At 43.8% G+C, this 12,260-nt stretch overlaps 1 protein-coding gene across 2 annotated transcripts in view; it reads left to right on the plus strand.

Annotated features, from left to right (window-relative positions):
• Positions 1 to 12,260, plus strand: part of RAPGEF5 (Rap guanine nucleotide exchange factor 5) — a 430,024-nt gene that overhangs the window by 324,765 nt on the left and 92,999 nt on the right. For both annotated transcript variants that reach the window (XM_068235962.1, XM_068235963.1), the window contains 2 exons: positions 5,244 to 5,359; positions 5,725 to 5,813. In XM_068235962.1, coding sequence (XP_068092063.1) covers positions 5,244 to 5,359; positions 5,725 to 5,813 — 205 coding nt within the window. The remainder of the gene's footprint in view (positions 1 to 5,243; positions 5,360 to 5,724; positions 5,814 to 12,260) is intronic.

Here is a 12,260-nt window from a genome sequence, read left to right on the forward strand (position 1 = left end):
ATTCCCAGCATTGATGCTGCCAATTATCGACAAAGGATCGTTCTATCGACTGCTCTATGAACAAGAAAAGCAAACCAAGCACCGTCCATAAACTATAAAGTGTCACTCAACAAAATCATGTTTTGGATTGTGCAGAACTGCAAACTATAAACAATAGAAGAACAAGGAAGCAGAGTATGCCTCAAAACACTGCACCAATTCAATTGTAAATGCAATGTAACAAACACTTCTTTATTAAACAACCATAGAACAAAATAAAAACAATTAAAAACACATAGAGCTGAGAAGGTGGGATATAGTATCACATAATCACAGTTTAATCTCCATCAAATTAATGAGATTTATACCGGTAGAAACCATAAAGTGCTAGTGCTGTAATGTAAACAATTATGCTATCCTGGAACATAGATAAAAAGTGTACCAATAGCAGAGAGTGATAAAGTGGTAGTGCTATGATGTAAACAAATGTGCTATTATAGAAAATAGATAAACATATACCAATTTCAGAGCAGAGCTGCTGATAGAGGATAGAACAAGGTGTGATATAAATGGCAGAGGCTAAGGAGTAATTATTAATAGTGCTGGGAAGGAAGTGATGAAAAGTAGGGCAACGAAAAAAAGAAGACAACCAGAAGTGACTGGTTGAAAATGTGTAAAGTGCCACAAAGGATTCCCTACCAGGAACCAAGTAGATGCGTCAGGAGACACCTCCGATCCGTTGTGATTCGCCCGTCTGGGCTTTATGAAGGATAGCCACCTATCGACCGCTCTGTCCACATTTCCGAATTATTCTTTTAGTCTGATCAGACTGCTTATCATTTTCTCCTCTTTTGGTGGGCTAACAACTGGATTGGACAGTTGATCATTTAGGAAATTGGATTGTCAATGAGCACCTTAAAAGTGCTCACTAATGCTACAATCTTGATTGTACAATCTTATTAAATCTATGCAGTCGAAGGGTAAAGCAGACAATGAGATGGTACGCTCAGCTCGGAGCAGAACCAGGGCTGTGGAGTTGGAGCAATTTTTGGGGACCTGGAGTGGTAGTCGGTGGTTTTATGAACTGAGGAGTAGGAGGATTTTTTTTAAACAACTACACAGCCCTGGTAATCATAAAGGTAGCCACTAAGGATGCAATATCTTTCATCCAACCTTACCATTTCTATGTAATATAAGGGACTGCCTATAGTATCCATTCAATATATTCACTTAGTTTGCTCCTCTACTACAGAGATTTGGTAAGATTGGATGAAAAAGATTGGATCATTAGTGGCCACCTTAAGACTAAGGAGCCGGAGTCGAGGAGTTGGAGCAATTTTAGGTACATGGAGTGGGTGGTTTCATAAACAGAGGAGTTGGATGTTTTTTACACCGACTCTCCACCCCTGAGCAGAGCGGATCGTCGCAAGTGGAAACCGAGCGTCAGTGTAGTCTGCAGCTCTGCTGGACACCACGTGATAATGAAAGGATTACAATTAAAGTAAATAACTCCTCTTGTCACAACACAGGAGGCATGGCCTTATTCATTTTTCAGCAATTTTCTCATGAAAATGATAAAAGTAGAAAGGTACCCCAATGTCTCAATGAGATCGTGAAACGAGTGACAGAAAATTAGCGTTGTTTTCTGCTGCAGTGTTAGTGAGCTGCTGACGTAATGTTTTTCCGGCGGTACCTTAGATTTGTAGAGAAATGAGACATGCGTCAAGCTTATACTGTGAATCTTGTGACACCAGAATAGCATGTGAGAGCGCTGAATGTAATACAGCCCATTTCATGAGAAGTGTGTGGATTGGTAATGCTGTTCCTTCCTCTTCACCTTCTCCAAAATGCAATCCAATATGCCAGACTTTATTAAATTCCCCAAGTCATGTCATTTATTAAAGTAAGTAATTCCTTCCTTCAGCCCTCAGAAACTGCCAGCAGCCATGAATGGATCAATAGCCTGAAAGGACTATGAATGTTAGAGGGCAAGAGCACCTGTCTCTAGTCACAGAAAGCAGGTTAGCTACACAAAGACACGTGTGACATTACTAAGGTACAAGGCTCTAAACCTCCTTTTTTGGTAAAATAGTCAGGTTAGGTAGTTTGCTGGGTAATAGGGAGTTCACCCCTGTGTGATACTGTAGTGTATGAGTTACAAACAGGACTGAACGGCCAACTAAATTTAAAATTTAAAACAATCGTGTTTATTAGTCACTAATTGTTATTGTAAATTATAAGTATTCTCTTTGGAACTCAGTGTTTTAAGCTGAAAAAGCTAAGCTTGTCTACAACCATGCACCTATCCACCACCACCAATTACTTCCTGTGAACTACAAAGTCCTGAGTCCTCATGTAGACACATGGATTCTGCTGTAATGCAAATATGCTGGGAAATGTAGTCTGGCTCATTTTGTATTTACTGCTTTGTGTGTCACATGATCACAACCCTTTCACTTACCATGTAGCTTCTGTACTCCCTTAATAGTCCAGTATATTTTGGATTGCTTTAAGAATTTGTTTTGGGAGATGGACAAAAAGCCAAAATGCTTGAATGTTCCTCTGCTTGCAGGGACGGATCTAGGGGGGGCAGGCGGGTCTCTTGCCCCAGGCGCAGTTTGTTGAATTCTTAAAAAGGCGTCAAAATTTGGATGGGGAATTGCAATTTAGGTGCCAAAACATGACCTTTAGGCGCCGTTTTAGTGCCAAAACCTGACCTTTAGGCGCCAAAATTTGACCTTGCCCCAGGCGCAACTTTGTCTATATCCGTCCCTGTCTGGTTGTGAATTTGGCTCATGCTAGGTTGAGGCAAGTGGGCCTCTATTACACGGATGGCTGAACTACACGCTTATGGGACAGTCCATCTTAATAAAGTGCGTGTAAAGCCCAAATTAAAGCACAGTTTTTATATACAAGGTAGTCCCGAGGTTACATATGTCCCAACTTTAAAACAACCCGCTGATACAAAGGCCAGGGTACACCCGTCGCAGTGATGTCACTTCTACATTGAAGAAGTATAAGAGCTTGTTGGGATTGTTTGGGACATTTTTGGCAATTAATAAATGACACAAGGGTCACACTGGAGGCACATGATGGCATAGCGGAGTGACAGAGAGGTACACTGTGCCACAGTGTTCAGACTTAAATACAAATTCAATTTAAGAACCAACCTATAGTTCCTATTTCATTTGTTAACCAGGTACTACTTGTGCATTTAGGCCGGTTTCAAACTGCAAACCGGCAGAGCGGCAGCTGCGCTGCTCCACAAAAAACAAGCCTTCGGGGAATACCGCGTTACTATGTGGTATTCCCCATCAGGCATTGGGCCAAGCAGGAAGTGACGCGCGCTTGCGGTCACTTCCTGCTTCAGGGTATGCGGAAGTGCACGGATGCATATCTTAAAAATACGCTTCCACGCATGTGTGCCGCATCATTAATCCCTGTATCGCCATAGACTAACGTGACTTCTGGGCCGACGCAGATCACCGAAAGTCGCTGCAGAAGACGCGCGGTAACGTAGTTCTGGACCTGCGTCAGGAATGCGGCGAACGCGTCGCTTCCCTCCTGTCGCGCCACACCGTGGCAGTATGAAAGTTGCCCAGTGGTGGGGTACGGTAAAAATACCTCCCCTCCCCGGTGTGAAAGGGCCCCAAGAAATCATTGTTCTGGGAGAGTTTCAGACTGACTGGGTGTGAGCAGACAGGAGTTAGTTGCTAAGGTTCTATGAACTGTTGAAGCAAGTCGGTTCCTAGTGGTTTTCCTAGTGGAAAATAGAAAAATGGCTTTTCTATTTTGGAAAAACGACAATAATTTGGTTTGTTTTTTTAGAAAATGTTTAAACATAAGGTAATTAATTTATATTAATAATCTTTTTTATGCATATAAATAAAGCTGTAATTTTAAGGCAAGGTAGGCCATATAGTAACTATACATAGAAGCACATGTCCTCTAATCACCTCAGAATTCTTCTTCTTGTGTTCTTGGGTACAAAGCAAACAAAAAAGCACAATCTGGTGTAGTACTTTCCTGATTAGGGCTGGTCAATGAGATGCAAATCATTTTGAGTTCATGCAGTACTATGCAAATTTTGTATGCAAATTTAGGCAGCTTGAAAATAAACAATTCCTGCTGAGGTAAAATTCGATTGCTCCATTTTCAAGCTGCAGAAATTTGCATACAAAATTTGCATAATGCTGCATCCACTGGAAATTACTTGCATCTTATTGACCATCCCTGTTCCTGATCTAGTATGAGAGCTGGAGATATACAGTAGATGGTTATATACTTATTGCTTAGTCAAGGTGGAAGGTGGTCCCAGCACCTCAAAATAACCACCTTATGTACACAACATAAAATTCAGGACCCCCTACAGGGGTGAAACTATAAGAAAGAAAAGCAACTGGAAGCACCCAACAATCGAAAAACTAACTAAAAACTGATTTAAAAAAAGGAAGATAAGTCTGGGCTTACCTTCAAAAAGATTCACTGAGTGCGATTTCAGACTTTTTATTAATTCCTTGCACACTAACAACAACGCGTTTCACTGCCCATCGCCCCTTCCTAAGTTTCCAAAAAAGTGCTGAAATAGCGGTATTCGTAAGCTCTGAGCGCCTCTTCTCTTGACCTGAGGAAGCATCTATAGGCTGTGAAACGCGTTGTTGTTAATGTGGAAGTAATTGAATAAAACGTCTGAAAGCACATTCGGTGAATCTTTTGGAAGGTAAGCCCACAATTATCTTCCTTTTTTTAATCAGTTTTTAGTTATTTTATATTTTGTTGGGCGCCTCCAGTTGCTTTTTCCTTCTTGCGGTCAAACTCCTGGGGAACAGCTGTGACCTGCTGCAATTATCTCCTCTCCATACACCATCAGGTCATTGCACAGATCCAGCAGCATTACTCGGTCATTTTACTCTTCCCTCATGTGCTTTAGAATTATCACAGTGTGCTTTTTACACCGCTTTGAAATCTTCCTGTTCTGCTTGAGATACGTGGAAGCAAACTAACTAAATTACTAGAGAGAAAGAGGGTCAATCTTGAGCTCATACAAAGAAAGCATCCCAGGTTTTGTACATTAAAATGCGTAATTATAAGCGCAGTCTACCAGCGGACTTCAGCTAATGCCCTTTGATCCAAGGTAATGTATTCCGCGGTGTAAATCATCGGATGCTCTGCGCTGGGAATTACACACTGTTATAGCCAGCTGTCTGTGTATTCCCGTGAGGCAGCGTATTTCTAAAATCATCTCTGTTCTTGTCTGCTAACAGGATGAAGAAGCCAGCACTGTACAAGTCAGAGAACAGGACCAAGATGTTCTGGTGCTTAAGAAAGTGTCGTCAGAGAAGCCGTCCTCCACAGCTGGGAGTGGCGAGACTGATTGGAGGTAAGAGTTTTTCCTCTAGGCATCCAGACACACACAGACAGTCAAGCTCAGGCTGACTGCAGAGCGCTCAGCTGCCAGATGGATTTAGCTAGCAAAGACAGATCTGGTTTGGGAATACACTGCACATTATAGGGGGATGCCCTTTGTCATTGAGACACCACAATGGGAAGTTCAAAGCTGAGGGTGTTTGATAGCCCCATGGAGGAGAAGCCATCGGCAGCCTTCACTGTCCGGGAGCTTCCTTTGCCCACGTTCGATGTGCCTTATTTTAAATACATTGATGAGGAGGATGATGAGGACGAGTGGAGCAGCCGCTCGCAGTCTTCTACTGAGGATGACTCTGTGGACTCTCTGCTTTCTGACAGGTACATGGTGGTGTCTGGGACCCCAGAGAAGATCCTGGAGCATCTCCTGAATGACCTGCACCTGGACGAGGTACAAGACAAAGAGACAGGTAAGGGAATGAAGCAGCCTTGGATGCCTCTCTTCAGATGTCAGCTTATACTATGCAGCGTTGTGGGCACAGAGAAGGCAATATCTCCTTTATAATAGCAGATATACAGGCGGCTGCAAAGTTATTGATACACGCTACAGTGTAGTAGTGGAGGTATCCTGTCCTCAGGACTTCACATAGTAATGTGATAAATGAATAAAGGGGGTGGCTTTATAGATATATAGACAGGTAGTCCCTGGCTTATGAACACCTGACTAACACATGACCCGCTGATACAAACGTTAAAAAAAGTGATCCTGTGGGAACAAGTCAAAAAATTTTTTTTCAAAAAGACCTTTTAGCTTTTGAGAAAATCACATTTTAAAAAAATTCAAAGAAAAATGTTTTTTAAATGGGTAAAATGACATTTTTGCTGCGGTACAGTGAGGTCAAAGGGGGACAGAGATGACACAGTGAAGGTAGAGGTGGCACAGTGGGGGACACAGTGGAGGCAGAAGTGGCACAGAGGGGGATACTTAGGGCAGAGGGCGGACAGAGGTGACGCAGTAGGGTGGCAGAGTGGGGGACACTGAGGACACAGTGGAGGCAGAGGTGGCACGGAGGGGGACACTGGAGGCACAGGGGGGCATAGAAGAGGTACAAGGGATGGAGATGGGACAGTGTTTCAATTTATGGAAGATTCAAGTTAAGAACAAACCTACAGTACCTATCTTGTTTGTTAATTGGGGAATATATATATGTATATATTATTATTATTACTGCTGCGGAACCTCAGTTTGTTGTGCATGACATATGGTCTTGCAGGCCATACAGGCTCCTTTAGTCCAGAGATGAGAATGCATTCTGCAGTTGTATTTAATGTCCAGTACCGCAAATTGCTACATGTATGTTTGCTCCATTTTTAGAAGAGGAACCCCTCACTTTTCATGGTTACGCTGGCAGGGTGATTACAGAAAACAGCGCGCTGAGCAGTGATTTGAAAAACACAAACTCCTTCTAACCAATCAGATTTGGCCTTTTGTCCGTTACAAAGCTAAGAACAATAAAGAATTGGGCAGTGATGCAGTAACCCATGGCAACCTAACTTTATTAGGCAGAGGCTGTACTGTGCACCAATAGATGATGAAGCAGGCTTGTGTTGCTATGCTGCGCACATTGCCGCTCACCCTACTGGAAGAATATATTGTAATCACATGTGCTACAAATCAGGCAGACAAGTGGTAACTGCAGAATGTCATTTCTCTGGTCTCTTTACTGCTGTGCCTGCACTGCACAGAATACATTGCTGTTATCACCGGTAATTCCCAGCAATTCTATACGGCCAGCAGCAGGAATGTTACCCCTTGCTGTGCTGCGGATTTAGAAGGTGACCATCCCCATGTCTCCTGTCACTCCATTATCTACTGCAGAACATCTGTATTGACTGGAGTCTGTCATGCATGACCATTAACCTGTGAACTTGTAAAGCTGCCTTTTCCTGCACATCTTAATAGGGCCCAGACCAATTGCAGCTCACATTGACCGGTTTGTGAAATAAAGCAGGCTTAAAGTGAATCGAGCACCATTTTTAGCACCCAGTACGTCTCAATGGCACATTGAACGTGCATATTAACAAAGTGGATCATTACTTAAAAAAATGATCTCTTCTTTTTACATTAAGGCTGCTTACACACCAAGACGTTACAGGCGCACGTTAGTGCGCCTGTAACGCTCCCCCAACGCACAGCAATGTAACACAAGTGGGCTGTTCACACAGCCCACGTTGCGTTACATGTAACGCGCACGTTCTCCGCAAAGTGCAGCATGCTACGGCGTTGGAGCGGCTATAGCCGCGTTAGACTGTTTGCACATGCGCAGTGGGGGGCGGAGAGGAGGCGGGGAGAGCCAGCTACAGTAGCCGCGCACATGGCTACTTAATATTCACTGCACTGGCGGGCGCATCACCTGGTCCCGCTGGCCAATCAGCGCCACTCTGGGAGACATTATAGGAATCGAGCCGCCTAACGCGGCTCACTCTACCGTCGGCTCTTGCAGCACCATACGATGTGTTAGGTGCACCTTAACGTGGCACTTAACGCAACGTCTTGGTGTGCAAGAAGCCTTAAATGTTTGTCAGAGGTTTTTATTGCTATACTTCCAGGACCTGTAGATAAAGATTGCTGTAATTAGCAGTAGCAATGAACAAACAAAAGCTTTTATCAGCAGGGGCTTGGGGATATAGGACACTGTACCTTACACAGTTTAGAGAGTCACACTTGATTACATTTACACCTTCTCCTGGATAAATATGGGGAGGGGGGGTGGCGGCTCCTACAGCTATTAGAAACCAGGACAAACTGCAGAAAAAGAAAGCTGCTTGGATCCCTTTAAACGCGAGATGCATCATTTACAGTATTCCAAAAATAGCCTGCAAAGTTTCAAACAAAAAACTTTTGTCTTCTGTTGACTGAAAGCAATGATCCCCCTGCGATTAGCCCGCTCCAGCTGATGGTAATGTTTAGATTTGTTTCTGTCAACCCCCTAGCGACTGTTCAGTAGCAGCAGCGGCAGTGACAACAAAAGCTAACACAATTAATTATTAAATGGCAGCTTTTGTGTAGAATTCCTTGTTTCCCTTGCATTTTCATTCATCACTGTGAGCGTTGGCCTGTATGAGAATCATCTGTAATTACCTGTGTGTGTGTGTGTGTGTGTGTGTGTGTGTGTGTTTGTATATACAGGAAGGGGCTGTAAAGGATGAGCAGTGATGCTCTGTGTCGTGATTCAGGTAAGGTGACCCCGTTAGCTGGTTGGTTGGTAAAGATAAAAAGAATTAGGAGAGCGGAGGCTGGCAGCAGCATCAGCAGCAGGCAGGCAGGCAGGCAAACCCTCAGCTTTCCATTATCTGCATTATCCTTTATTGTCTATTGTTAAGCTGGGACCATCTCTGGAGGAACTGTTCCCAGTATCTGCTGCTTGTCGGCTCTCCTCTGTGGCTTGTATCTGCTGCTCGTCACATTTTATTCCCTGTACCACACACATCCCTCAGACACAGCCTGTCAAACCGACATCTGTGTCTTATCCATCCCCACTTACAAAAAACAGAATTAATAATGTAGCCTACTAATGGCTTTAATGTACTCCAGGCCTTTTTTGGTATCCAGGCACTAGTTTTTAATTTTAATGTTGACTGTTTCTCATCCAGCCTGCAGATGAGCTGCGTTGCGTGAATGAAGAGCGGCCGCTCGGCATTCTGGTTCTCCAGGAAATATTTGGATTGTGTGGGTTCTGGAATTCAGCAGCACGTGGTGCATCTTGGGGGGGGGGGGGGGGGGGGGGTGCAGGCCGGAGCGGTCCAGGAATCTGATTAGATGCTGATGAAATGCGCGGATGGGCTGCCCTGCGCTACTCGGGGGAAATAACAGGTCAAGCCGGTGCAGGAAGCATCCATCAATCTGCATTCCGGATTGAGATTGAGTGCTTGTGAATATTCAAATTGAATTACTCTATTAAATTACTACCTCTGGCTTTCCTTCAATCCTCCAGTGTTAATGGCAGTCACTCATCCTGGGTTAAGATGGGTTTAAATTTATGGTAGTCCTTTTACTGTATGAAGTGGTACTGCATAGTAATGGTGGGGCTTTGTAGTTGCCTGGAAATAAACGATAGAAAATGTCAATGAAATAGGACTTCCAAAAAGAAGTCACTCCTATGATGTGTGTAGCATTAAAAGCCATTAATATGATTACAAAGATATTTAAAGGGAGACTCCACTTTTGTTAAGAAAAGCTTTAATGCTTCACAGTTTAGCTTTGTACATTGCCAGGTTTATTTCAGCTTGATTACTTTATGGTTATGTGCATATTATACACATTCTATCTACAGTGTTTCTAGCAGGAACTGGGAGTTAAAGGTGCGTACACACGCACTACGGAAGCCAATGACGGATCCATCAGACCCTCCCGCTGGGCAGACTTTTAGCATACAGTAGCGCGTGTGTATGCACTGTCGGCGGACTGATAAGGCTGTTCCTGAACGATCCACTTAGTGGATCGTTCAGGAACAGCCTTATTAGTCCACCGACAGTGCGTACACACACACTACTGACTGCTGAAAATCCGCCCAGTGGGAGGGTCTGATGGACCCGTCGTTGCCTTCCGTAGTGCATGTGTACGCACCTTTATTAGAGTTAGCATTTAATGCCAGCTAATGGGATAGCGTGGAGGTAAACATAATAAAGGGTCCTAATAAGTTAAGTCAATTACATCAGCAGCAAGACGAGACTTTCTGGACAATCTCAAGGCAACAGTATTCCAAATGGTACAGTTGCCAAGGAAAGCAATATGTGTGTGTGTGTGTGTGTGTGTGTGTACAGTGTGTGTACAGTATTTCAAATAAGATAGCAGACTGGATACATAGGAGTTCAAATTAACAATAGTCAAGGGCCTATGCAGTAGTGAATGCCTGCCTAGAGCTAGAAGCTACAGCCATTTCCTGTTTACTTTGAGGCCCCTTGCTTACTGTGTCGCACCATGTTAATTCCTGCTGCAAGGGCCATGCAAATCTATAAAGACTTGCACTCGTCATGCGAAGCGATGCAGTTCGCTAGAAGTATCCAAACCGCCGCAATGTTAAGGCAAAGGCTGCTGTGCGTTACCCCATGATCTGTGCCTAGCACAATGCGACGCAGTGTGACACCTGAACAGGAGTTATGTGGAGGCTGCCATATTATTTCCTTCGTAACAATACCAGTTGCTGGCATCTTGCTGAAGTGTTTGGCTGCAGTAGTATATGGATCAGACACCTGGAACAAGCATGCAGCTAATCTTGTCATATTTGTGTCAGAAACCTCTGATCTGTATGCTTGTTCAGTGGCTATAGCTAATAGTATTAGAGGCAGATGATCAGCAGTACAGCCAGGCAACTGGTATTGTTTAAAAGGAAATAAATATGGCAGCCTCCAGATCTCAGTTCAGGGGTGCTTTAAAAACCGTAATTTACTGTGACTGGTAACTGTTTTAGATAACAGGCTGAGGTAAATGTAAATAGCAGGCTGCCAAATAATGTGAACACTCCTTGTTCTGCGCTTGTTCTGCGCATAGTGCCGTCACTGTCATCAACAACTAAAATCTTTCTGCTCCTCCATTCTGCTGTGTTCCAGGGTCATGTATGTGGATATGCGTGATCATGTCACATTGTTGAACAGTCTGGTCTGCTGGTACTACTACTCCACTCTAAACAGCAATACAAGGGTGGAGGAGCGATTGCATTGAGGGCAGCACACACATAAGCTGATAGTACTAACATGAAGTGGGAGGCTGAAGAAGTTTACAACATATGTTATATTTTATTGCTGTTTATATCCTTATTGCAGAGATTTCTTTTGAAAGCCTTCTCTCAGTGATGCTGCCAGTTGGTTATGAAGTGTGCAGAATCTTCTCAGTGGGGGTATAGACAATAGTAAAACCTTCAGGTGTTCTAAAACTTTCCCCTGCTACTTAGTTTTTCTTGCTCTCTGTGTGCCAGTCGGGGAGATAATACCCCATTTCCTGTTTTTGGTGATCATTAGAAGGGAAACATTTGAACTGGAACATAGACAGAAGGTAAAACTTAGCAGAGGTTCCTATACTTCCTCACACTAAGGAAAGCTAAAGTACGGTATATAAAAAAATCTCTAGAGTTCCTCTTTAAGATTCTGCTAATAGACATAACTGTGTGTCTCATTTTTAGCTCTGCAGTTACAGCAGTGGCTAAAGTTATTGATGCATGACTGGGCCTTGCAGAATCTTTGTATGGAGCGCTATGTCACTCAGTGACCTGCATGAGCTGCCTGCAAAGCTTGAAATTTTAATCTGCTTACCCAAAATAGGCAATAAAGCCTATCACTATTAATAGCTACAAATAGAGAATGCTGATCTCATAGCAGTCTCCCACAAGGGCCTCAACAGTGCTCATTAATGTTATTGTTACTTGTTTCTCCAAAATATTATGACACAGATAAGCATGTAGTCTGACATCAGAGGGTCCTGCAGCTTGCGTCTTGTGCTGGGCTCCCTGCTGTGCTGGGCCTAGTGGTGGATGCATTGCTTATGTGATATCAGAGGGTCCTGCAGCTTGTGACTTGTGCTGGGCTCCATGCTGTGCTGGGCCTAGTGGTGGATGCATTGCTTATGTGACATCAGAGTGTCCTGCAGCTTATGTGTTGTGTGGGGCATCCTGCCGTGCTGGGCCTAGTGCTGAATACATTGCTTACTCTGACATCACAGTGTCCTGTAGCTTGTGTATTGTGTTGGGCCTAGTGGTCAATACATTGTACTATGTGACATCAGAGTGTCCTGCAGCTTGAGTCTTGTGCTGGGCACCATGCTGCTGTGCTGGGCCTAGTGGTAGATACATTGCTTATGTGATATCAGAGTGTCCTGCAGCTTGTGTCTTGTGCTGGACACATTGCTGTGCTGGGCCGAGTGG

Source organism: Hyperolius riggenbachi, chromosome 5 (assembly GCF_040937935.1).
Source record: "Hyperolius riggenbachi isolate aHypRig1 chromosome 5, aHypRig1.pri, whole genome shotgun sequence".
NCBI classification, from domain to species: Eukaryota; Metazoa; Chordata; class Amphibia; order Anura; family Hyperoliidae; genus Hyperolius; species Hyperolius riggenbachi.